Source organism: Chiloscyllium plagiosum, chromosome 11 (assembly GCF_004010195.1).
Source record: "Chiloscyllium plagiosum isolate BGI_BamShark_2017 chromosome 11, ASM401019v2, whole genome shotgun sequence".
Taxonomy (NCBI): domain Eukaryota; kingdom Metazoa; phylum Chordata; class Chondrichthyes; order Orectolobiformes; family Hemiscylliidae; genus Chiloscyllium; species Chiloscyllium plagiosum.
In genome coordinates this window covers 66,942,137-66,968,464 of record NC_057720.1, presented here as the reverse complement: position 1 = coordinate 66,968,464, position 26,328 = coordinate 66,942,137, and the positions used below count along the sequence as shown (strand labels likewise).

At 38.6% G+C, this 26,328-nt stretch overlaps 2 protein-coding genes across 3 annotated transcripts in view; both read left to right on the top strand.

Annotated features, from left to right (window-relative positions):
• Positions 1-12,489, top strand: part of LOC122554510 (NADH-cytochrome b5 reductase-like) — a 31,714-nt gene extending 19,225 nt beyond the window's left edge. Inside the window, exon 7 of the mRNA XM_043699643.1 lies at positions 12,303-12,489. Coding sequence (XP_043555578.1) covers positions 12,303-12,413 — 111 coding nt within the window. The 3' untranslated portion in view covers positions 12,414-12,489. The remainder of the gene's footprint in view (positions 1-12,302) is intronic.
• On the top strand, positions 10,469-22,628 carry cdcp2 (CUB domain containing protein 2). Of its 2 annotated transcripts, none has more exons than XM_043699638.1 (5): positions 10,469-11,569; positions 14,550-14,891; positions 17,160-17,513; positions 17,994-18,172; positions 20,534-22,628. In XM_043699638.1, exons 1-5 carry the CDS (start codon positions 11,152-11,154, stop codon positions 20,852-20,854), a joined length of 1,614 nt encoding a protein of 537 aa, XP_043555573.1. In that variant the 5' UTR covers positions 10,469-11,151; the 3' UTR covers positions 20,855-22,628. The 2 variants fall into 2 exon arrangements, with proteins under 2 accessions (XP_043555573.1, XP_043555574.1); XM_043699639.1 differs by lacking the exon at positions 10,469-11,569 and adding an exon at positions 12,485-12,749 and having other exon boundaries at positions 20,534-22,627.
• Positions 22,629-26,328: the final 3,700 nt, after the last annotated feature.

Genomic DNA, 26,328 nt, shown 5'->3' with positions numbered 1-26,328 from the left:
TCATACGTGCTGTACCTAGCCACTAGAGAAACCAGCTCCAACAGCCCAAAAAGAAGAGTCACAGAATTGTCACTATGCAAAAAGAGACCATTTGGTCCATCATGCCTGCACTGGCTCTATTTTCTAACTTGGCTCTTTTATTTATCTTTCTCTCCTATCTTTTCCTGATATCCCTGCATCACTATCCAAAAAACCATCTAATGCCCCCTTGAACACCTCAAATGAAGCTGTCTTCCACATTTCCAAGCAGTACATTCCAGACCTTAACAACCCATTGAGTGAAAAAGTTTTTTTCTCATATCACCTTTGCACATACTTTGCACATCCCTCTTGTTCTTGTTTCTTTTACAAGTAGAAACAACTTTTCCCTATCTACTCTGACTGAACTGTTCATGATTTTGAAAGCCTCATTCAGATCTCCTTTCAACTGCCTTTTCTTCTGGAAGAACAGTTCTTGCAGAGATATAGATTGATATGCACAATCCACAAATAGATAGGCAAAGGCAGCAAATCCAACCAAAGAAACATTAGTAGGCAAAACTGCCACTTTCCTTAACCCAAATGAATCTCAAAACCAAGAAATCAGCTGTAATCCATATTGCTAAAGCATGCCAAGAAGCTGTAATATATAAGTGTTATCTTGCAACTAAAATGCACAGTAACTTCATAAAAATATGTGTAGTTAGACTTAAAAAAAATGACCTAAACCATGAGGTTTGTTTTCAGGTTTGAACTGTTAGCAGTTGCAGCTAGTCCAAATCTATATATGTGTGTGTGTGTGTGTGTATATATATATATAATATATCTTATTTTAGGATGTTTCACTAATTGGTAGTGACAGTTGATATGAGTATCCGCTTTCCAGTAATCCATGTATTGGCATTTGATTGCTTCACACAGCAGGATAAATGACCATGGCAAAATTACTGGAACTCAGAAGAGAAGCATTTTTCTGCTGATTGCCAGAAGGTGATCTGCTCACTCTACATTATACTTTGTTACACAGTCCTCTGACTGGTTGTAGGCTGTTAGTCATTCCTGACTTATTGACATTGATTTTCCTGAAAATAGTTATCATTGAATAACCTTCAAATTAAACACACACACACACTTACAGTGTGGAAACAGGCCCTTCAGCCCAACAAGTCCACACCGACCCGCCGAAGCGCACCCACCCAGACCCATTCCCCTACATTTACCGCTGCTAACAAACTCCATATAATGACAACTTTTATAATGCCAGCCCACAAATTGGGAGTGGCAGGCATTTTAGTTCTGTTATTCAGCAAATCTGTTGCTTTGAACACCAACCTTGCAATCTAGGCAGCAACAGAATACCATCACGGGATAAAGTATGGCAGATTTTGCCTTTCCAGAATAGGGATGTTCATTAAAAGCAGCACAGCCAATGATCTCATTTGTCCTTACCACAGTTGTTAGGCTGCATTCCCATTGTACATTATAGATAGAAGTATGCAAATCAACTATTTTCAGTAGACTTACATAGACAAAGGAAAGAACTATACAACTGCTTATAACCAATTTTACCTACAGCAGGATTAAAAGGAAACTGTTTACTTCTATATCCTATATCTATGCTGGATCCAGTGATGTGCATTAAACTTATCAGGCATATTTATGAAGCACATTCAGTGACGAATATACTTTGGAAAAGCATCTTTATTTTTTCACACAGAGCTTGCTACCCCTTTCAAATACATTCCCCTCTCCTTCTAGCTGGCCTTTCTTTAGATATGTTTGAATATGTTTTAGTCAACATGTTTGGATATTTTATGACATAGCTCCATTATGCATGAGACTTGAACCCAGATCCAGAAGTAGGGACATTACCATTGTACTCCAAGACCATTATAACTTCTAATCCTCTTATGGCAAAAACGCCAAAACCAAAATTGAACCGAATTAAGGTAATTATAAATTAGAATTTAAATAAAACAGGTTGGACGTTAAATAACACACCTCTGGAACATGTAGGAATTGCACCTTTTGAGCTAGAAGGTGCCACTACCATTGTGCCAAAAAACACCAGTTTTATACATATTAGTACTCCTAGAAATTTACATTTTAATAGATATTTTTGATTCAGCCTGTTCAAAGATGATATGACAGGGTTGTGGAGCATGTGAAATGAACCCAGGCCTTTTGGTTCAGAGGTAGGACATTACCACTGTGCCACAAAAGCCCTCTTTTATATATTTTAATACGCTATGGTAACTTACATTTTAATACAAGCTAACTAATGAATTCCCAACACCTGTGGATTTGTAACCTTTTGCTCCTGGATATTTAGAATGGTATTAACAGAACTAGATACTAACAGTGTGATGGATATGTTACAGGCCTAGCAATTCTGAGGTTATGAGTATCATTCCTATCATGGCACACTGTGGAACTGAATTCAGTAAAGCTGGAAATTTGTGGGCTGGCATTATAAAAGTTGTCATTATATGGAGTTTGTTAGCAGCGGTAAATGTAGGGGAATGGGTCTGGGTGGGTGCGCTTCGGCGGGTCGGTGTGGACTTGTTGGGCTGAAGGGCCTGTTTCCACACTGTAAGTAATCTAATCTAATGTAATTCAATCTAATGTAAGTTATTTCTATCAGTCTGCCTTGTGCATAACTCCAGTCCCACATAGAAATTGAAAAATGAAAATGCATTATAATTCACCTAGTTCATCTTCCACAATCCTAATAGTAGCAAAATACAATAATGAAGGAAATTTTGACTAATTATAGCAATCAAGCTCTATTAATTAGTCTACAATGGACCCAGACAGGAGTTGAGGAAAACCTCTACTGGTAGAAAGCATTGGGAACTCAATATCACCTGTTCCTTCTAAAGTATACTGTCTACCATATGTCACATCTCAAGTTAGTCATATAATATATCCCAAAATATTACTCAAAACATAGATCCATCTAAATTGCATTGAATTAATCAGCAGTATCTGTTTCCACTGCGTCCTTAGGGGCCCTTTTCCATAAATATATCACTCACATACTAAAAAGCCTTCCTATTGATTCATTTTGAAATTACTTCCCCATCTCTTTCAATACAGTTTGTGTCCTGTATTTCTACTATTTTGGACACAATGAAACAATTCATCATGGTCTAATTTACCCAGTCTCTTCAGAATCCTAAAAGCAGCAATGATATCACCTCAATTAGGAATATGTAGTGAATATGTTTCTGTGCTATTAAAGTACAATGGACTCTAATTTTTCTCCAAGCTATTATAGTTCCCTATATTCCAAAATCTTCCTATACACACTATCGGATGGATGCAGCGTACAGATTGGAGTACTGAAACCGCGTCTCTATAATTGTTCAAAAGTTACAAATGCCACCATTACAGCCCTGAACCTTCTCCAATGATAAGGATAAGCATTGTGAAAGCCAGAGAGCTGAAACCAAAATTAAATGGCAGCCTTGGTTGCATTTATATTTGTTACTATCTGTACTGAATGCAAGGAATAGACTCATCTTTCAAGGTCATGTTCTCTGCCTGGAGAAGATTGACCAGCATCCCATTTTCTATCATGCTACTATATCTGAAGGTAGTGCTAAAATGTACATGCAGTGTAAACAAGAGGACAAGAAGGAAATACATGCTAAAAAAGATCTTTTCCTTGTACAGTTTCTTTACTAGATCAGTGATTGTGAACAAATGTAAGTTCAAATCTCAGAGGGGAGAAGGTTAAGGAGGTGGTCAACAGAGGTATTCAAAAATTTAACAATTTTGACAATGTAAATAAAATGAAATTCATCACTGGCAAAGAGGTTAGTAATCAAATGACACCTGTAATTTGCAAAAGAATCTGGGTTGACCTGATTAGAGGTTTATCAAGAAGGTGAAGACCAAAGGTCTTTCCCTAGGTTAGGGCTTCAAAATTAGAGGGCATAATTTTAAGGTGAAAGGGGAACATTTAAAAAGGGACCTGAGGGGCAACCTTTTCATACAGTGGGTGGTTCATATGTGGAATGAACTGCCAGAGGAAGTACAATTACAACATTTGTACAAGTAAATGCAAGTACAATTACAACATTTAAAAGACATTTGGACAGGTACATGAATAGGAGCGTTTTAGAGGGATATGGGCCGGGTTTAGTTTAATTTGGGAAACCATGTTCAGCATGGATGAGTTGGACCAAAGTATATGTTTCTGTGCTGTGTGACTCACTGACATGAGGAAAGGTTCCTTATTGTAGCAAGTTTCTGTGATCTAGAATGTATTGCCTGCCAATATGGTGGAAGCAGATTCTGCAATAACATTCAGAAAGGAGTTGAATAAATGTTTGAAGAAAGTGAAACACTTGCACTGCTGTAGGGAAAAGGGTAGGAGAGTAGAACTACCAAAGTACCAGCCCAGGCTAATGGGTTTGCTTCAGTACTCCATAATACTGTAATATTATGACAGTGAACAGCTGTAGTATTGTTAACCTCAGAAGAGTTTTTATCCTTAGTGAACAAACTAGAAGTTTGATAATGATGGCAGTCGTAGTTCTCTGTGATTCTGAATTTCTGGCAAGGACTCTCCTTACAGTTATTTGCTGCATTACAGGCACTGTTAGTGAAAATTAAACAGGCAGCCATTCTTTGAAATTAGCTGTTTAATTAATGACCCTGAAAATGTTAGATATTTTGTTTGTTACCTTGAGATTCCTGGTAATTTAGCTATTCTCTAAAGCTAAAGGCTGCTTGACTTTCATCCCTCATGGTGGTATATAAGTAGCCTTTGTGTGTTGGCAGGGGAGTTGTTGTCAAGTAGGATATGTAGCTTCCCATTGGCCAATATCTTAACTAATCATTATGGTAGGTGGTTGTGACATCTGCTAGACGTCAGCAAGTGCCACATGTTAACATAGGCCCAATCTGGCAAATGTAATTACTAAATTTCGTTTCTGGGATGTGTTAATAAATCCTGATATCTCAACTTAATGGGAATGTGAGAAATACCATCATAGAAGATGCTTCAGCTGGACCTAATGATTTGAACTATTATCTCAGAAACTGTATTATGAATTAATCCTCGTAAGCGAACTTTAATTTTATGTTGTCTTTTTAATATAAATTACACTAAAATTTATCCATAGACCAATTGTCAGTAACTCTAAAGTGTGACATCCTTAATATCTTTAGTATACACCGATTCATGTTGAAGTTTTGTCTGCCATCTTGCCATCTACTCACTAGATTGATTTCTTTGAATCTTCACACATGGTTGTTCTTATAGAACAGGCACTAAATTAGGGCAGATACAAACTTTGACGGTGTTCTATTCTTCAAATCATTCAGAATACGAGTTAGAGTGGGCCCTGTGCTGTTACCTTCGGCAATGTTTAGCAGGGGCAGCACGGTGGCTCAGTGGTTAGCACTGCTGCCTCACAGCGCCAAGGACCCGGGTTCATTTCCCGCCTCTGGCAACTGTCTGTGTGGAGTTTGCACATTCTCCCTGTGTCTGCATGGGTTTCCTCCGGGTGCTTCGGTTTCCTCCCACAGTCCAAAGATGTGCAGATTAGGTGAATTGACCATGCTAAATTGCCCGTAGCATTAGGTGGATTAGTCAGGGATAAATATAGGGGGGGTGGTTTTCTCTTCGGAGGGTCAGTGTGGACTTGTTGGGCCGAAGGGCCTGTTTCCACACTGTAGATAATCTAATCTAATATATACCATATAAACCTGCCCTTTACCAATTATGTTAGACTATACCATGTCAACTGCTATCCTGAAAACAATGTGGATAACACATCTTTGTGCACTCCTCAAGTAACTTAAAAAGTAACACAAAAAAACAAATTGTTGGAGAAACTCAGCAGGTCTGGCAGCATGTGTGGAGAGAAAACAGAGTTGATGTTTCAAATCCAATGACCCTTCTTCTGAAGTGATAGCAGGTAGGAAAAGGTGGTATGTATGCTGATGACAGGGAGTGGGGGAAAAATGAATGAGTGGATAGGTAGAGAGGAATCCCCGAGATTGAGACAAAAAATGGTCAGACAAAGCAAGTGATTGAGATAGTAAGGAAGAAAAGAAGATAAGTTATAATGGGGATGAGTGAGTGAAAATGAGTTGGGGAAAGTGGGTTGGCTGTGCTGAGTTTAATTATTTTAGAACACGAATACCTTCTTACATTACTCACCCCCAACCCCCAGGTTCTATTGTATGCTTTCAATGCAACTAACCCATTCTCACACAATCATAGCCCTATTATTGCCATTCTGGCTTTTCTTTTTCTTGAATTAAATAATTCAGATGCTGGACATCTGAAATACACAAAAACAGAAATTGCTGGAGAAACTCAGCTTGTTTGGTGGCATCTGTGAAGAGAAAACAGAGTTAACATTTTCTTTACACTTTTGTTTGAATTTGTCAAAGTTTGGTTACCTTCAGCCTCTCAACATTTTTGATAATGCCTTTCTATCTGCTCTCTCCCTCATGCTATTTCCCAACTCAGTCATTTCACCCGACTTTCAAAATTAAAACACGTTCCAAATGATAACATGGTAAATCTGCCTCTTCTATATTCTCTGAATACTGGAGAGAATTTTAACCCCCCAAAACAGATATGTTTGGGTCAAATGTAAGGCTGAAGTGTTAAAAATCTAAATCCTGACCCCCAACTTTCCTCCAATCCACCCACTTACAGTTTTATGATGGGAATGGTTGCATTCTTCTCCAGACAGCTTGAAAATGTTCTCCTCAGATGATCTGAGGAGCCTTGTGTCTGTCACCACCTTGGGTCCCCCACCACCACCAGCTAGTTTTGACCCTCTAGACCCAGTGTGTACTTCCTGCAGTGAGAGAAAGGAAGGGTGAATATGATGGAAGTAATTGAAGGAGTCCTTAATGGTAGTACGAGCAGTACAGGTGGTGAAATTAGATTAGATTCCTTACAGTGTTGAAACAGGCCCTTTGGCCCAACAAGTCCATACCGACCCTCCGAAGAGTAACCCACCCAGACCCATTTCCCTCTGACTAATGCACCTAACACTATGGGCAATTTAGCATGGCCAATTCACCCGACCTGCACATTTTTGGACTGTGGGAGGAGACCGGAGCACCCAGGGGAAACCCACGCAGACACGGGGAGAATGTGCAAACTCCACACAGATAGAGGCCAGAATCGAACCTGGGACCCTAGTGTTGTGAGGCAGCAGTGCTAACCACTGAGCCCTAATGTCCTGAGTGAGTGAAATACAGAGGTGAGGAAGGTTTAGTAGTTTGGGAGGATGGGATGGGTGAGAGTATTGTATGATTATGATGTATGCAATAGTGAGAGTTGTAGTCATGAATCTTGGTAAGAGGCATGCGTAGTGGCTGAGTTAGAGTGACTGGTGGCCTGTGTGTGTGAGATAGCATAGAGTAAATGGAAAGTAAATGCAGATTGGAAAAGATCTTTCACCTTCATCAAATCACTATAGTATAGAAGCAGACCATACCAACCCTACAAAGAGCATCTCACTCAGACCCACCCCCATAACGCTGCATTTCCCATGGCTAATCAACCAACTTACACATCCCTGGATACTATGGGCAATTTAGCATGGCCAATCGACATAGCCTGCACGTTTTGGACTGGGAGGAAAAGAAAGCACCCAGAGAAAACCCCACAGACAGAAGGAGAATGTGCTAACTCCATTCATAAAGTCATCTGAGGCTGGAATCAAACACAGGTCCCTGGAGCTGTGAGGGAGCAGTGTTAAATACTGAGCCATCATGTTACTCTGGGCACAACTTTGTCAAAGACGGCTATCTTGGTCCAGATTGGCTTGATAAGGTGGTATGACTGTCTTTGACGGTCTGCTTTCCTCTTCACCAACCCATCCACCTACACTTCCATTAATATCCAAAGTCTCACACTGCTTGCTTGAACTCAGTGTATCATCAGATTAACAAAATCATTGGCCAGATGTATCATACTCTTATATTTTAGTGCAACAATGTATAATTGATTTGAGGAGCAGCAAAACAACCCCGACTTTCCACTATCTGACATAAAGTCTGGTCAAAACATGAACAGTTAAAAAAATGAGACAGATTGTAATAACATTTAAAATATGCACATTCATTTTATCAATATATTTGTTATTTATCTATATTGGGGAAATTGCAGTGTACCATTTTATTCCACTTATATGGAATAGAGAATATAGAGTGATTAAAACTAGGTTAATAAGGAGTCATTTTATCATTAATGATTAGAGGATAAAGAAGACTTCATCCTTTCCTCATACAACAGCTGGAAGGGACAAGTGGTATTATGAGGAAAATTGGGCAGGCTTGACTTGCATCCGCTAAAATTTAAAAGAGTAAAACACAAGTTGATTGAAACAGATAAGATCCTCAGGCATCTTGACAGGGTAGATGTTGAATGGAGTTTTCCACTTGTCGGAGAATCTAGAACTAGTAACTGTCACTGTTTTACAAAAAAAAGGATCATCCAATTAAGACAGAAATGGAGAAAACCTTTCTTCACAGAGGGTGTTCAGTCTTTGCAACTCCCTTTGTTAAAAGGCAATGGAAGCAGAGTCGTTGAATATATTTCAAATAGAGGTAGATAGATTTTTGATAAGCAAGAAGGTGGAGACTTATCAGGATTCGAAAGTAATCAGATTGGCCATGGTGTTAGTGAATGGCTGAATAGGCCTGAGGGGATAATGCACCATGGGCACCAGCTGTTGACTGGGACCATGTCTAAGTAGCTATTCTTCATGTTTGAGCTTAGATATCGAGTGTTGGCAAGTGTTCAACTATGAAGATCCTCATTGCTGTGTCTGATAATATAGTTTCCTGAATACTAACACATGCATACTTTTTGGGGTTACCCAGACTGATAAGGTGAAGTTATTGCCACAATAGAAGAAAATTCAATTGAATATTGCAAAGATTTTCAAAAATCGTTATTCAAAATGCACAAGTGAATATTTGATTTAAAAGAGAAGTTATGACGAAGAGAAGTCGGAGATAGAGTGGGGTCTCGTTGACCTGATGTCAATGCATTTCTAATTACAGTCATTAAACCTATAAGTCATTTTGGGACTTTTGTACTTGCCAATTTTGAACTGGTCCAGCACCTGTTAAATTAATCAATTTTGAATGTTAATTATAACTATTTCCATAAAGTATTTAATGAAGCTAGGATTATCCTTAAACTTACAAGAGAAAATTTATGACTTGAGTAAATTAAATATTTATGACATTGTTCCAAAGATTGTACAACAAGTTGTATAGTGCAGTGTGGAGGCTGAGGACAGTGGGCCTAGTTTATTAATATTTAATGAAAGGAACCAGAGATGGATCAAGTTACTAATGCAGACTACAAGTGAATTATTAATGCCACTATTAATTCTACAACCATTGTGTATTACTTCATATGTTGCTGTAAAGAATTATATAATTTTGCCTTTCTAGTTTGGGTTTTTAGTTGTCTTTATATGTTCAGCGATGCACAATTGTGTAGTGCAATTTGCCACGGGTGTCTTGCTATTGTGGATTATCTGTAGAGTCACAGCCAGACCAGGTAAAACATACGTTGCCTGTGTGTTTGAAATTGTTATATATAGATTCCTCGGGTTTCAAAAGATAAAATGCTATCTTTCCTGCCTTGATGTTAAGAGATTATTTTCAAACTTGATAAGAAAAAAGTGTGATTGAAGTTGATTTCCAGTGAACTGAGGGCTAATGGAGACAAAAGTACAAATTTCAGACAATACATACTGACTATCCAGGTTATGATGTTCACTGCTTTGTCAAAACAGTAATTTTAAAACATGTAATTTTGATGAAAATGAAAATCTGGTGATTTTCAATCTATTGTTGAGTTTTATGTCTTTGTCCTTTCTGAAACAATGTACTTGGTTGGCCTTGAATGGCAATTTAAAAATAAAGTTCTTTCTTATGTCCAATTGGAAGATAACAGTCTCATAGCTGAGATCAGGTAACTCAACATAGGCTAATAGTATTATTGCAATAGGAGTACAGAAGTAGTGAATTCTTGCTTCAATTGTATAGAAGCTTGGTTCGACTACACCGGGACTGCTGTGTGCAGTTTGTATCTCCTTACCTCAGGCAAGATATTATTATCATATAGGGAGCGAAGTGAAATTCAACAGGCTTGTTTCAGGGATTGCGGAAATGTGCTCTGAAGAGAGATTGGGTAAACTGGACCTGTATTATCTAATATTTTGATGAACGAGTGGTGATCTCTTGGAAATCTACAATTTATATAAAGAGATAGATTAGATTAGAGATTAGATTCCCTACAGTATGGAAACAGACCCTCTGAAGAGTGACCCACTCAGACCCTTTCCTCATATTTACCCCTGACTAATGCACCTCACACTATGGAAAATATAGCATGGCCAATTCACCTAACCTGCACATTTTTGGATTGTGGGAGGAAACCGGAGCACCCAGAGGAAACCCACGCAGACACAGGGAGAATGTCAAAACTCCACACAGACAGTTGCCCAAAGCTGGAATCGAACCTGGGTCCCTGGTGCTGTGAGGCAGCAGTGCTGCCCTATTAGATTCTCTAATAGATGTAGGAAACAAAAATAAATTGCTGGCAAAATTTAGTATTGATGATAAATCACTAGACTTGCTTGAAACGTTAACTCAATTTTCTCCCCATGAATCCATTCAGACCATCTGAGTTTCACAAGCAATTTCTGTTTTTGTTTCAAAACTCCATCATCCATAGTTCTTTGTTTTATTTTAGATGCAGGAAAGATGGTTCCCTTGGTCAGGGAGATTGGAACCAAGGGGCACAATTTAAAAGTGAGGGGGAATGCCATTTAAATTTGAGATGAGAATTTGTCTTATGCAGAAAAGTGTGAATCTTTGAAGTTCTGTACCCTGGCTGTGGATGCTTAGAATGAGTATGTTGGATGTTTAATATTTAACTGAGTATGTATTTTTGATAGATTTCTGATTACCCGTGGCATAAATGGTTATGGGGATAGTGTGGCTACGTGTCCAATCAGCCATGGCTTAAGTGGCTGATAGGCTGAACAGCCTATTCCTGTTTCTTTAAAAGGGATGAAATCCGCAGCCTTCCTAAATGGCTCATTATCACACCAACTGCTACATTGTGTCTTGAACTATTAAACTTTTGTCCATAGTTGTGAAACAATGAACATTCTTAAAGCATTAATGCAAATGTTACAGAAAAGCGTTTTTTTTTTGCTTTCTTTTCCATTAGGAGTTAAATGTGGCGGCATTCTATCAGCAGCGAATGGGAATTTCTCCAGCCCTAACTTCCCAGGATATTATCCATATGACACTAAATGTACATGGCTCATTGTTGTTACAGAGGGCTCCTCAATTTTGCTCAACTTCCAGTATTTTGACCTTGAATTTCACACTTATTGTGAATATGATTACATTAAAATCTATAATGGAATGCCTGAGGATGAGGGAAATCTTCTGGGCACATTTTGTGGAAAAGTCTTCCCTCCCCACTTCACGTCTTCTTGGCATGTGATGTCAATCATTTTCCGCTCAGATAAACATGTTGTCAGCCATGGATTCTCTGCTTCATACCACAAAGGTTTGATTAATCTGTATCCCATTTTATAAAGTTTACTTTTAAAATTTAATCGAATGCTTAATTGATGAACAATTATTGACTTTGATACAATGTGATGTAATTGAATTCTGATTTTGCTGGGTGGTGCTTTAACAGAAAACATTGGAGCAATAATGGCTTAGAATTTCCTGTTAAATTAATAGCATTTGACTTATACACACTATTATTCATGTATACGTTGGATGAGGAAGAGGAATGTGGAATGACAAATCATCATAGGTTACTTGTCAATTTGTTCTACCCTTCTGTTGCCTTCCTAAAAACGCCTTCTCATTTTTAATCTCCACTTGAATTTCATTAAAATGATGGACTTGCATTATACTCGCCCATTAATCTTGATATACTAAGTTAAGTCTGAGAATCTTGTAGCACAGTAAAGATGTTCCTACATCTGAGCTACAGGGCTCAGGTTGAAGTCCCACTGCTCCAGAGCGGTGTCATAATATGTCTGAACAGGTTGATTTAAAATTACTGTATCTACAAAGTTGGCATATAATTAATAATGTAATTAATCTTTTAAGAACTTGATAATTAAGAATGACTTAACAATCAGTCTCTTTTGCCAAAAAGTGAACAGTCAAAAGTAGTCAGTTTTAATCTCTCAGGTTCTGAATTACTACAGATGATTTTAAAATGTTAAATTTTATGTTTTTTTTCTTGTGTTTTCTTTGTCTCTCTTGTTTCTCCTTTCAAGCATACTTTTAGTTTTGGACAGAATTTTACAGGATCACGCTGGCAATTCACGCTAACTCACTCCCCCATTGTAAGACCTCCTCAAATACTGGGTCTTGGATCCTGGATTTAGAAGCAGAAAGTGAGGACTGCAGATGCTGGAGATCAGAGCTGAAAAATGGCTTATGCCCGAAGAAGGGCTTTTGCCCGAAACATTGATTCTCCTGCTCCTTTGATGCTGCCTGACCTGCTGCGCTTTTCCAGCAATACATTTTTCAGTCCTGGATTTAGAATCCAGGAACAACTCATAGTCCCAGCCCTGGCCACTGCTGTCACTGGCACTTCTGGAGTTATGGAATAAATCTGATGGTTGACAGTACTCTGAAGTGGGTCTTCAGCCTGAGTGAGGGACAGATGCCCATACTCAAGCAAAAGGCCCATCTCCAGCCAATGAATGTTCCTCATGGTGGTGAGTGGGAAACTTTGCCATCTGAAAAATCCTGTCCTTTATTTCTCTTTCTCAACTTGATTTGGCATTGAATTCACCCTGTTTAATTCCTTCTCTATCTCAATTCCTTTTCTGTTTATTTCTTTATCCCTAAATCTCTTTGGTTAATGAATGAGATGTTAATCCTGTCATTCATCAAGGTCTACTTGTCAGCTTATACTTGCAATGTCAATGTGAGCAGAAATTGTTTTGAGCTGAAGGATGCAGAAATAAATCTTGCAGAGCATACCATCAGTTGTCTTATGAACAAAGGTGAGGAAGACTAGACTTGCATCAGCTGGAGATAAGAAGAGTAAGAGGTGACAGAAAAAATATGGAGGAGATGTTTCTTCTTAACACTGCTTAAAAGTAAGAGATTGCCCTATTAGAACAGAAATTAGGCAACATATATTTCTCATAGATGGTCATGAGTCTTTGGAACTCTCTTCATGTAAAGGTAGTGGAAACCAAGTCTTTGAATATTTTGAGGCTGATGTATTTAGAGTCTTAGTTAAAAATGAATAATTTCAAATTAATTACTCACATAAAAAATAGAATTCTAACACATCCCAATGTTGAAAAGACTGCCTGAAAGAAAGCCTAAGGTAAAAAACAAAATAATAACAAATTGGAACGAGTAATAGTTTTGTTCAAATAATTACTTATTGTATTATCTATCCTGCCTTAGTTTATCAGTTTCTAAAACTCTTATCCATGCCTGTGTTACCTTCGAGCTCAATTATGCCAATGATCTCCTAGCCAGTCTCCCATCTTGCATCCTCTGTAATTTTTAGCTCATCCAAAATTTTTGCTGCCTTTATCTCAACTCTCACTAAATCCTCTATATTCATGTGCTAATTGATCTATATTGGCTTCCAGTTCAGCAATGCTTCAATTTAAAAATTTTAATTCTTGTTTTCAAATCGTGCCACTTCCTTCTTACTTCTATTATATCCTCCAGCCCAAAAACCGCTTAGATTTCTGAACTTCTCCAATTACAGTCTCTTGAGTATCCCCAATTTTAATTACTACTCTTTGGTGCTTGCACATTCAATTGTCTCAACAAGAAGTAGCTTGTCCCTCTCCTCTGAAATGTTACTTAAAACCCACCTCTTTCACCAAACATTTGGTCAACTATCATGATATTTCCTTGCACAGCTCAGTGACATATTCTGTTGGATAATCACTAATATTCAAGGCCTTCGGATATTTCACAATATTACTGTTGATACATAAATGCAAGTTGTTATTGCTTGATAACCTTCCCACACAGACACAGATCTTGTGTTTTTCAGTCAAAGTCTTTAAACACTACAGTGTGATTGACACTAGAATCAGTAATATTGGACTCTTCGAAAAAGCAATACATTAACTGGGTGTTGTAAGTGAGAGTCAATATAGGAGGAAGCCAAGGATCTGATGGGGTAGCGAGGGTCCAATAAAAATGAATGAAATTCTGAATAACAGATGAAGTTAGCTGTCTCAAACATGCTACTTTGCTAGAATATATCCACAAGTTGTAGGTTGGTACAATTTCATGCATGCTTCCTCCTGTTTTTGGTCAGTCCTTCGCCCAATAGCGAGTAGAAGTGAAAATCAATTTGATGTTGTATACCTCTCAGAAAATGGCAAAATGGGAGCATTGGAGCAGCATTAAGATTTTGACGAAATGTGTGGGAAATGACTTACATAAGGGAAACATATATTTATTAAATAATTTGAAAAGCAAGGGCATCAAACCTTTCAATTTAAACTGAAGTTTCAAATCAAGCTTTTTTTCAGATATATGTGGGGGAGTGCTAACAGGTCTGTCTGGAGTGCTGTCTAGCCCTGAGTACCCAGATAATTACCCCAATAATGCAGAATGTCACTGGATTATTCGAGTCTCCAATCAATCAGTGGTCAATCTGATCTTCTATGACTTTCACCTGGAAAACAATGAGGACTGTAGCTTTGACTACGTTGCCTTATTTGATGGATCCAGCATGAAAGACAGACACTGGGGTCACTATTGTGGTGGATCAAAGCCTCCGGACATTATTTCCAGCAGCAGTGAACTCCTGGTTGTCTTTAAATCAGATTTCAATATTGGTGCAAAGGGCTTCAAAGCATTTTACTTTTCAGGTAAGATATGTAACCAAGTTTCAATAAAAGATAGTATAAGTTGACATTGTTCTGAAAAAAAAACCATCTACTTTTTTAATGACAGCCTTTTCAGATTTTCCTTGTGTTTACCAGTTTCATCAACCAGCCTGATTAAGTTCGAAATTATTCCCCATTGGAAGTCATAATCTTTGACTATAGAAATATTATTACATTTTTGTTCAATAATGTTAACTATTCTTTGATACTCAATTGATCATTCATAATATGTGGTCTATGTCAAACAAGAAGATGTGCTTTTAACATTGTGTCTTTAATTTAGTAACATGTACAATAGTGAGTGCTGATCCCTTGACATTTGGATGTGCTGTTCCCATCAGGACTACCCAGACTAAATTCAGGAATGGGAATTTCTTTCTTTAGCTTAAAAAACTGTGGCTAATTTTGACTACCTCAGTCAAAATCTGCAGATAGAAAGAAAAATAAAGACAGACTTGAGTTGATGGAGTTTTTCTTTGAACCATTGGATGTTATAAAGCATTTTACAGCTAACTAAGTACTTTTGAACTGTCACTGTTATAATGCAAGAAACAAAGCAGGCAATATGCACTCACTAAACTGTCACAATATCAGTATCCTAATGAACAGATAATCTGTTTTTTGTGGTGTTGAATGAGACATAAATATTAGCCATGACAACAGGGATACCGCTCCTGCTCTCCTTGATTATACTACTTTGGAATCTTTTATATTCCAAAACAGGCTGATGGAGTCTCAGGTTGAAGGATCTAAAAGACAGACATCTGGTCTCTTAGATTAGTGTTATTAAATAACACACTATACAATACATTTACAATAGGGCTTAATTATAAAATTGAACTAGGAGGGATAAGTAAAATAGCAAACATTTGGATACCAGAGTAAATACTCAAATATTGCTGAAAAGATAAAGGAAGTTGAAGATTTTGTCTTGCCTATGACACAAGAAGCCAAGCTTAGAAAGGTAACATCAATTTACACAGCATGAGAAGAGGATACTGATTAATTGAGCAGTGTTAACATGGAGATGCAGCAGGAACTGTTAACTACTAGTCCTAGCTAGTTTATTAAAATTAGACCAGGTAGACTATGATTGGATAAAGTATTGTTATGGAGAATGCAGCAGAAACTGGCAGTCACCATAATTCTTTCCTCAGTGAAAAGGTGAAATGTATGAACAAATTGTCTTGGCCTGCAAAGAACAGGATCCTGTGTGTGAATATATGTACATTCAAACATGTACAATTGAATCCTACTTGGAGCCTAACTAATAATCTTAAATTGATTTCCAGTGTAATTTCAAGCACACCCAATAATGATATGACCACAGTGTAAGCTTAGTGTTGAAATAGGGCACGTCAAAATAATCCTGTGTGATAATGGTTATCATGATCAAATCATTGTTTGATATATTTCAAAATCAAGATTGTTGAAATGCTGCCTTTTCCAGCTCTGAAAGGTGTCCAATCTGGCTCAAATTAACCTGAGGACAGAAGGTATCCCAAACATTTGAGCAACAGATGAAGTTACCTGTCTCAAGCATGTTACTTTGCTAGAGGATATCAACAAGTGTGGATATAAGCTCCACTAATGCAATGCAGATCTGGCAGTCTGGACTCTCAAAGTCCCTACATGTATGTTCTAACAAAATTTTCAGGATTTCTCTCCAGCTTAGTGGACTGATAGAACTATGATCAGTTGTAGGAAGAGGGTTAGTGTGTGATGGGTAAAGAATGGGATAGATGGCCTTCTACTCAGTTGAGTGCCACAGGCCTGTGCAAAGTTATGCTCTTGTCTACTTGTCCCATGCTAATTTGGTTACCTCTGTCACTGCAGACTCTATAAGAGTCAGTATAGGAGGAAGCCAAGTATCTGAGGAGGCAGCGGGGGTCCAATAGAGATGAATGAAATCTTGGTTTCACTACTGGAATCTGAGGAATTTTGAGACTATGTTAGGACAGATAATTGACTGCACCAATCTGTGATTTGTTACCCATAGGGTGACATCAGGAGTTCTGGAAATGTTACATTTCCAGTCTTTAACATTCCCTTGATTTGAGGAATGCAAAGCTTATCAACCAACATAGCCAACTTGAAAAACAATTTCTTCACATTCACAGATTCATGATGAATCACTGTCAATTCTAGGCAGAAGCCATTTTGTTTAGTAATTAACTTTACAAATGCCCAGTTATTTGTAATCATATTTTTAAGAGCTAATATTGATACTTTGTGTCTCATTTTTCCCAGGTGAATGTCAGCAAATATTCACGGCCATTAAAGGGAATTTCTCTAGCCCACGCTATCCAAACATTTACCCGAATAACATCAACTGTCACTGGACAATCCAGCAACCTCTTGGTTACAGGATTAATGTTCACGTAAATGATTTTGAGTTGGAGGACAGGGATAGCCTGACAGACGCCTGTGACTATGATTTTCTTGCAGTTTTTGATGGAGAAAGTGAGACTGATACATTGCTAGGGAAATGGTGTGGTCGGAACTCACCCTCTTCACTCCTGTCCAATGGGAACCGACTTTTATTTGTGTTATCTGCTGATAGGAATACAGCCTCTCGTGGCTTCCATGTATCATACAATGGTGGTAAGTAGAGGGCTCATCATGGCAAGGAGTTATTGGATGTGTGGAATCTGGGTGGTAATTTATCCAATGAGATATCTAATGGACAAAGGTAGCATCATTGGTGGGAATGGTAGTTTCAGTTATGGACTAACACTTCTGATAGAATAGCATATCAACTCTAAGTTAGAAGACTTTGGGTAGAAGTTCCACTCCTGAGACTCGAGTACAAAATTTAAGACTGACACTCCATTGTGACATATGAAAACCCATTATATAGAGGCTCCATTATCTGCTGTTCCAATCTAACTACCAGCATCATCAATATTGATAATTCGGAGCAGGCAATTTGCCAACTGACTCACAAACCGAGTATCACACTGGAAAGTGTATTTGCCACTGAGTCAACAGGTGCTGTACAGCATTCTGTGAATTATTCTGTGTAATCAATGCAGCCAGAACTATTGAGGTTTAACTAAGCTTTACTTATTTTATTTGTTTCAGTCGTTCCCATGAACATCAGCTGCACGAGAACAGATTTCCAGATTCAGATTGCTGTACAGGCTGTTCCTTTACTCAGTCGAAGCAACATTTATCTAGGAAACCAGGGCTGTACTGCCCAGGCTTTTGGCTCTGCATACAAGATAATCTCACGATTTGATGCATGTGGAACAAAGACCCAGGTACTTGGATGTTTGCTGAATGATTGCACAATGTACAGCACTATTTGCAACTCCTCAGATACTGAAGCAGTTCATGTTTAAATGCAACCAGATCTAGACAGTATGCAAGCTTGGACTAACAAGTGTCAAGTGACATTTAGCGTCATAGAATCATACAACATGGAACAGATCCTTCAGTCCAACTTGTTTATGCCAACCAGACATCCCAATCTGACATCCCATTTGCCAGCATTTGACCCATATCTCTTTAAACCTTCCCTTTTCATATACCAATTCAGATGCTTTTTAAATGTTGTAATTGTACCCACTTCTACCAGTTCCTCTGCAGCTTGTTCCATACACACACAGACCTCTGCATGTAAAGGTTACACCTCAGGTCCTTTTTTAAATATTTCCCCTCTCACCTTAAACCAATGCCCTCTAGTTTTGGACTCCCTTACCCTAAGAAAAAGACCTTGACTAATCACCTTATCTATACCCCTCATGAATGTGCATCACACAAATGCCAGGGAATGATCATCTCCAATAAGATACAATCTAATTACCGATCCTTGACACTCAATGGCGTTACCATCACTGAGTTCCTTACTATCAATATCCTGGAGGTTGCCATTGACCAGAAACTCAACTGGGCTCGCTATATAATCACAGTGGCTTCAAGAGCAGAACAGAGGCTAGGAATACTGTGGCGAATAACTCACCTCCTGACTGCCCAAAGACTGACCACCATCTACAAAGCACAATTCAAAAGTATGATAGAATATTCCCCATTTGCCTGGGTGAGTTCATGCTGACCAGATATCCCAGTATGACCTACTCCCATTTGCCAACATTAGGCCCTATCCCTCAAACTATTCCTATTCATATACCATCCAGGTATATGAATTTTAAATGTTCCAAAAGCTCCAACAATACTCAAGAAGCTTCGGGGTGTAAGTTTGCTCACTGAGCTGGTAGATTTGTTCTCAGATGTTTTGTCACTATGCTACGTAACATCATCAGTGAGCCTGCAATGAAACCTTGGTATTCTGTTCCGCTTGATAGTTATCTGTCTTGATCTGTTGTGGTGGGTGATACCATTTCCTGTTCTGTTTCTGAGAGGTTGCTAAATGGGGTCCAAATCGATATGTTTGTTAATGGATTTCCAGTTTGAATGCCAGGCCTCGAGGAACTCCCGCGTGTATCTTTGTTTAGCCTGTCTCAACATGGATGTATTGTCCCAGTTGAACTGGTGTCCCTCTTCATCTGTGTGTATGGATACCAGTGATAGTTGGTCATGTCTTTTGGTGGGTAGTTGGTTCTCATGTATCCTGGTAGCTAGCTTCCTGCCCGTTTGTCCAAAGTAGTGTTTGGTGCAGTCCTTGCAGAGTATTTGGTATATAATGTTCGTTCTGTTGGTTGTTGGTATGGGTCCTTTAAATTCATCAGGAGCTGTTTCAATGTGATCTTCAAAGACATCTCTGAAATGAAGACCAGACTACTCCAGCCCCTAGGTATCATGATGAAGGGCTTTTGCCTGAAACGTCGATTTTCCTGCACCTCGGATGCTGCCTGAACTGCTGTGCTTTTCCAGCACCACTCTAATCTAGAACCTAGGTATCATGGTACACTACAAACCTGCCAACACACTGAGACAGCAGCTGATGAATTTAGAGGACCCCATACCAACAACCAGGAGAACAAACATCATATACAAAATACCCTGCAAGGACTGCACCAAACATTACATTGGACAAATGGGCAGGAAGTTAGCCATCAGGATACATGAGTGCCAACTAGCCACCAAAACTAGCCACTGGTATCCATACACACAGATTAAGAGGGACACCAGTTCGATGGGACAATACATCCATCCTGGGACAGGCTAAACAAAGACATGCACAGGAATTCCTAGAAGCCTGGTATTCAACTCTGAACTCCATTAACAAACACACAGGTTCCTGAAGAAGGGCTTATGCCCGAAACGTCGATTCTCCTGTTCCCTGGATGCTGCCTGACCTGCTGCGCTTTTCCAGCAACACATTTCCAACACAGATTTGTACCCCATTTACCAACCTCTCAAGGAAGAACCAGAAATGATATCACTTACCACAACAAACTGAAACAGATAAATATCAAGCCGGACAGAACAGCAAGGCTTCACTGGAGGCTCACTGATGATGTTACCTGGCATGGTGACAAAATGTCTGTCTGAGAACAAATCTACCAGTTCAGTAAGCAAATTTACAACCTAATCCATCCTGAGCTACAAATCTTCTCCAAATTCCCAAACACAAGAAGCTTGTTTCTTTGTCTCTATGTCTTTCAGAGTTAATCCATGTGCAATAGACATTACTAATCTGTTTTCTCTTGCCTTTGCAGAGAAGAGGAAATGTCACCATCTTTGTGAATATTTTGTACATAAAGGTTTCTAATGGAACACGGGAAGATAGCCAGGAATATGAAGTGCAATGCGACCTCAAGAGAAAAGCAGCTTCGTATGACATCATTACAGATACAGAACTGTATCAGCTCCAACAGCAAGCTGTCAATCTTGAGGATTCCAACTCTGATGAGTTGAAGGTGGTAGATGGATCAGACCTTTCCAGAATGCAAGATACCAGTGACATTGTCTTCATTGGTATTTGTGTTTTGGCTGGAATTCTCATGTTGATTGCTATCATAGGGCTGGTCCTGCTATAAGGACATGAGATAATTGTATGTTTCCAGTTGTAATGGTGTATTAATCAGTTTGGAGACCTGGCTTTTTGGAGGGTGGCCATTTTGTAAAGTCTTTTTTAATGCCTCATTAGCAGGAAACTCGGTGCAGCGATAAATCCCAGTTTCTGTGAAATTAACCCTAAAGAGCAGTTAATATTCGAAACAGTGACTTCTCCATCTCTGAATGCTGCCTAACTTGCTGTGTTCTTCCAGCCTCCTATTTGTCTACTTTGGATTGCAGCATCTGCAGTTTTTTTGTCTCTGTGAAATTCTTGTTGTGTTAATTTTCCTATTATAGGTTAGTGCAGCTAATCATGTTTGTGCTGGTTCTTTCAAAGCACAAGCCATTTAGTCCCACTCCTAGTTCTTTCCCTATTTCCCTGCAATTTCTTTTAAAGTATTTATCAAATTCCTTCCTGAAAGCTATTGTGTTCCATCACCCTATTAAGCGGTACAATTCCAAATTCAAAGTACTCATTTTGTTAATAAAAAGGTTTTTCCTCATGTTGCCCCAGTTCTTTTCATCATCTTAAATCTGTGACCGCTGGTTATTGTCATTTCCATGTTTGGAAAAAGTTTATCTTTACTTCCTCTATTTACTCTAATTTTCTACATTGGATGTAGCTTGTCTTAAATGAACCTGTCAAGGAAATACACACATCATAAAAAGTGATGTTATTTGGGGAAGGTGCACTTTTTGAACAGCACTGTTCTCGTACAATCATGTGATAGTCACATTCTCAGTGAGGCCAATATACTCAATAATATCTTGAGCTGGGGCCATAGAATATCAGAATTAAACTTGTGATATGATCACACTAAATTGCTGAATAGATTTTTAAAAGATCTGATATTGGGGGCATTAATAGTATTAACTTAATATAGGTGAAATAATTGTTTGTAAATAGATGGTGCTAAAAGAAAAAAATGACCTTTATTCCGCTAACAATTAGACTGTTAAAATATTTTTATACAAATACAAGTAATATTAGAAATAAATTGATTGAGTTACTGCTCTATGCATCATTAGAGAATCTAAATATTGGACATTTTAAGAATATGGCAAAACATTGATGAAGTTAAATAGCTGACAAGGAAATAGAGATAAGTATCACGGCACAATCAATGGTAACAGAAGTAACGATTAGAGCAGTTTAGAGAACAATGGGAAGGAAAATCATTGATAATTACAGAAGTAATGATAAAGTTTTTTGAATGACTATTTAGGACTTCTTAGTATTACTGACAGACACTTCAGGACAAAATGGATTGGAATTTCAGCTGTGGCAAAGGTGTTCAATGATTATTTTACGTCAGTTCACATTCCTCTGGATGTTATCCAACAATCAGATGTGACTTGCATTGTAAACGAAAATTGATAGTTTTACAATAGAGAGGAAGATATCTCAAAATAAAGCATCTTAAATAAATGACATGGGAACTGACTTGAAAGAGCCTTGACCTTATCCTTAACAGCTTATTGGGTTCTGGGATCATTCTCTCAGTTTGGAAAGATGCTGGTGTGGTGCTGATTTTGGAATATGAAAATATAAAGTTGTAAGTCAGAGACAAGAAACACCAGGTTCATAAAACCTGGCATGGATTAGAAATTATTTCCATTCATATAGGCAGAAAATTGTAGTTTAATGTACATAAATATGTTTGGAAGTTGGTTATCAGGGGTGTCCTGCAGGAATTATTTAAGAGGGACTGTAAAGACAAGCCAGGGAACTATAGACTGGTGAGCCTGACCTCGGTGGTGGGCAAGTTGTTGGAGGGAATCCTGAGGGACAGGATATACATGTATTTGGAAAGGGAAGGACTGATTCGGCATAGTCAACATGGCTTTGTGCGTGGGAGATCATGTCTCACAAACTTGATTGAGTTTTTTGAAGAAGTAACAAAGAAGATTGATGAGGGCAGAGCAGTAGATATGATCTATATGGACTTCAGTAAGGCGTTCAACAAGGTTCCCCATGGGAGACTGATTAGCAAGGTTAGATCTCATGGAATACAGGGAGGACTAGCCATTTGGATACAGAACTGGCTCAAAGGTAGAAGACAGAGGGTGGTGGTGGCAGGTTGTTTTTCAGACTGGAGGCCTATGCCCAGTGGAGTGCCACAAGGATCAGTGCTGGGCCTTCTACTTTTTGTCATTTACATAAATGATTTGGATGTGAGCATAAGAGGTACAGTTAATAAATTTGCAGATGATACCAGAATTGGAGGTGTAGTGGACAACGAAGAGGGTTACCTCAGATTACAACAGGATCTTGACCACATGGGCCAATGGGCTGAGAAGTGGCAGATGGAGTTTATTTCAGATAATGGCGAGGTGCTGCATTTTGGGAAAGCAAATCTTAGCAGGACTTATACACTTAATGCTAAGGTCCTAGGGAGTGTTGCTGAACAAAGAGACCTTGGAGTGCAGGTTCATAGCTCCTTGAAAGTGGAGTCGCAGTTAGATAGGATAGTGAAGAAGGCGTTTGGTATGCTTTCCTTTATTGGTCAGAGTGTTGAGTACAGGAGTTGGGAGGTCATGTTGCGGTTGTACAGGACATTGGTTAGGCCACTGTTGGAATACTGCGCGCAATTCTGATCTCCTTCCTATCGGAAAGATGTTGTGAAATTTTGAAAGGGTTCAGAAAAGATTTACAAGGATGTTGCCAGGGTTGGAGGATCTGAGCTACAGGGAGAGTCTGAACAGGCTGGGGCTGTTTTCCCTGGAGCGTCGGAGGCTGAGGGGTGACCTTATAGAGGTTTACAAAATTATGAGGGGCATGGATAGGATAAATAGGCAAAGTCTTTTCCCTGGGGCCGGGGAGTCCAGAACTAGAGGGTATAGGTTTAGGTTGAGAGGGGAAAGATATAAAAGAGACCTAAGGGGCAACCTTTTCACACAGAGGGTGGTATGTGTATGGAATGAGCTGCCAGAGGATGTGGTGGAGGCTGGTACAATTGCAGCATTTAGGAGGCATTTGGATGTGTATATGAATAGGAAGGGTCTGGAGGGATATGGGCCAGGTGCTGGCAGGTGGAACTAGATTGGTTGGGATATCTGGTTGGCATGGACGGGTTGGACCGAAGGGTCTGTTTCCATGCTGTACATCTCTATGACTCTAATTGTTCCTGGGCCAATGCTTTTTAATATCTTTATGAATGTTGCTATGACCATGATTGGAAAGTGAACTATTTTTCATTAGTTCCAGTAATCCACAGGTCACAACATAATTGTGTTACTTGGGTCCCGATATAATCCATTTCTCGAATGTAGTTTTAAAACAAAAGATCCATCAACTTTCTTTAATGAGCACAACATTATTTATTTACTTTAAACAAAATTATTAAATGATGATGCAAAACTGGTTAATGAATTTAGTTTGTAATATGAAAATATAAAATTTTACCCCTCTAAATAACTGTTACGACATGGGGTAAACCGTCCTGCTTAATTTAAACCAGCAACACAGTGCAGTAATCTGTGACAATTCGAGAGGCCAAGATCTATTTAAAGTAAAAATTAACAACTTTATTTCTTAAAGTATAACAGAGAATAATTAACTCACAACTATTTACAACTCCTTCCTCTAACCTATATTTTACCTTTCCTTCTATAATATCAGTCTGATAAAAGCCCCGATTAAGAGTTACCAGAAATTCAAGTTTCAAAAACCAGCCAGCTGTTGAATCTTCTATTTGGATCTTCCTGTGTCGTCGTCTTCTTAGGGATTATGCTTCATAGGTCACAATAAAGGTACCTTTAAGAGAACTATTCTCTGGGCAATCTGCAGATGTCGTTGGCTTGGTGGTTCTCCTCCCAACTGTTCAATTTTTTTCTGGTCTTATACCCCCAAAGCATCGGATTGTGTCATCGGCTTTTAAGATTGCCAATAAACTAAATTCAAACTTGATTGTAATTTGATATTTTTCAGGGTATAATTTAAATTGATTGGCTTAATTCAAATCTGTCTTGTCATTTCCAGGCAACCAGCTAATATAGTTTTTGACCCAGTGTTACGTTGTTACCTTATTCAGAACTATCGGTGCTGTGTCAGGTAGTTCTTCTCGCTTTTAACTCTCTTAAAGGTATAGAACACCCACATCTTCATAAACATAACCCAAATAAACACTCAGACACACACTGAATAAAGAAAATTTTTTAAAAAGGTTCTCTCTTTGCAGTTTGGGGAGAAAATGCATTGGTCGAATTTGTCTTAGTTCTTGATGGCAGAAAGAGGATAAGATGTGAACTGTTCAAATGTGGCTATCAAACATTTTTGCATGCAAAGACTGATGACAGGCAGATATCTCTAGGATCTTTGCTGATACGTCTTGTTCAGGAAACAATATTGAGGATTCCATGAAGGCAATCTGTGTTCAAACTAGACTGGGACTCTAGCTACCACACTGAGTCCACAACAAGGAATTTTTCAAAAACAGAAGAGCTGGGCCAGGAATCTCTCTTCCTTCCTTAGGTTGGCCACCAATTGGAAAATCCAAATGACCCCCAAAGCCGAATCTGCAACCCGACAGTCTTAAACTCAGGCAGCAGGTCCACAGTAAACAAGCAGTTACCACAAGACTTGTGACTTTAAAGAGATGCTTTGTTTTTAAAACAAGTTCCAATATCTTTCACTGACCTTTAAAAAGTAGCCAGGTATCCAGAATCATTCAAAGTGAAGTCCATGATCATTATTGATATGAAGTCACTATCGCAATGCCATCTGTGTAAGTGTGCAAAGTTTCTGATAGCACACAATTTGTCAATGTCAGAACTCTGCAGTAGAACAAATTTAAATAAGTTTGGTGATTAAACCAGAATCTGACAATTATTCTTTAATGTAATTAAACACGTAGAGTGTATTGGGGGGGGGGGGGAGCAGGATAGAAACCAAGTGTGCTTTCACAATGCACGATTCCTAATTAAACTCAGTTATAATTGCTCATAACTCTCCAAAACATCATGGCAAGAGTTGAGAAAATGTAACTAAGCAAATCGAATATTTGGTTGCCGAGATAGAACTATTCAATGTAAAGCAATTTGTCTTCTCCTGGCTAAACCGTGTTCGGAATGCTGCATTCAGTTTGGATCTTCTCTTTCGTGGACTATCCAGAAGTTCTGGGAAATTCTGAAGAAGGCTATGACAATTATTCAAATTGAAAGATTAAAACTATTCTGAAAGATTTAAATGGTGGGTGTCTTCCCTTTAGAAATGTATTGTTTTGGAGATATTTTGAAAGATATAAAAAATGATTACATTGTTTGATATTTTTCCTTCCGAGGCACTATTTCAGCTAATTAGGTTGAGGAAGATCAGAGGTCATGTATTTAAGTTATGAAAGTATAGGTAGATTAGATGCTGGATAGTTCCACATCTGCCAGAGAATAGTCAACATAGAAACATAAGACTTTGGAGTCGGCTATCAGGCCCTTCAAGCTTTTTCCACCATTCAAT

What these genes read in the sequence shown, in the direction of transcription:
- cdcp2 (XM_043699638.1), top strand. Translation starts at nt 11,152, where the DNA reads ATGAACATTCTTAAAGCATTAATGCAAATGTTACAGAAAAGCGTTTTT. An exon ending in CAAAGCATTTTACTTTTCAG is followed by an intron (nt 14,892 to 17,159) that starts GTAAGATATGTA and finishes CATTTTTCCCAG; the next exon opens with GTGAATGTCAGCAAATATTC. An exon ending in CATGTGGAACAAAGACCCAG is followed by an intron (nt 18,173 to 20,533) that starts GTACTTGGATGT and finishes TTGCCTTTGCAG; the next exon opens with AGAAGAGGAAATGTCACCAT.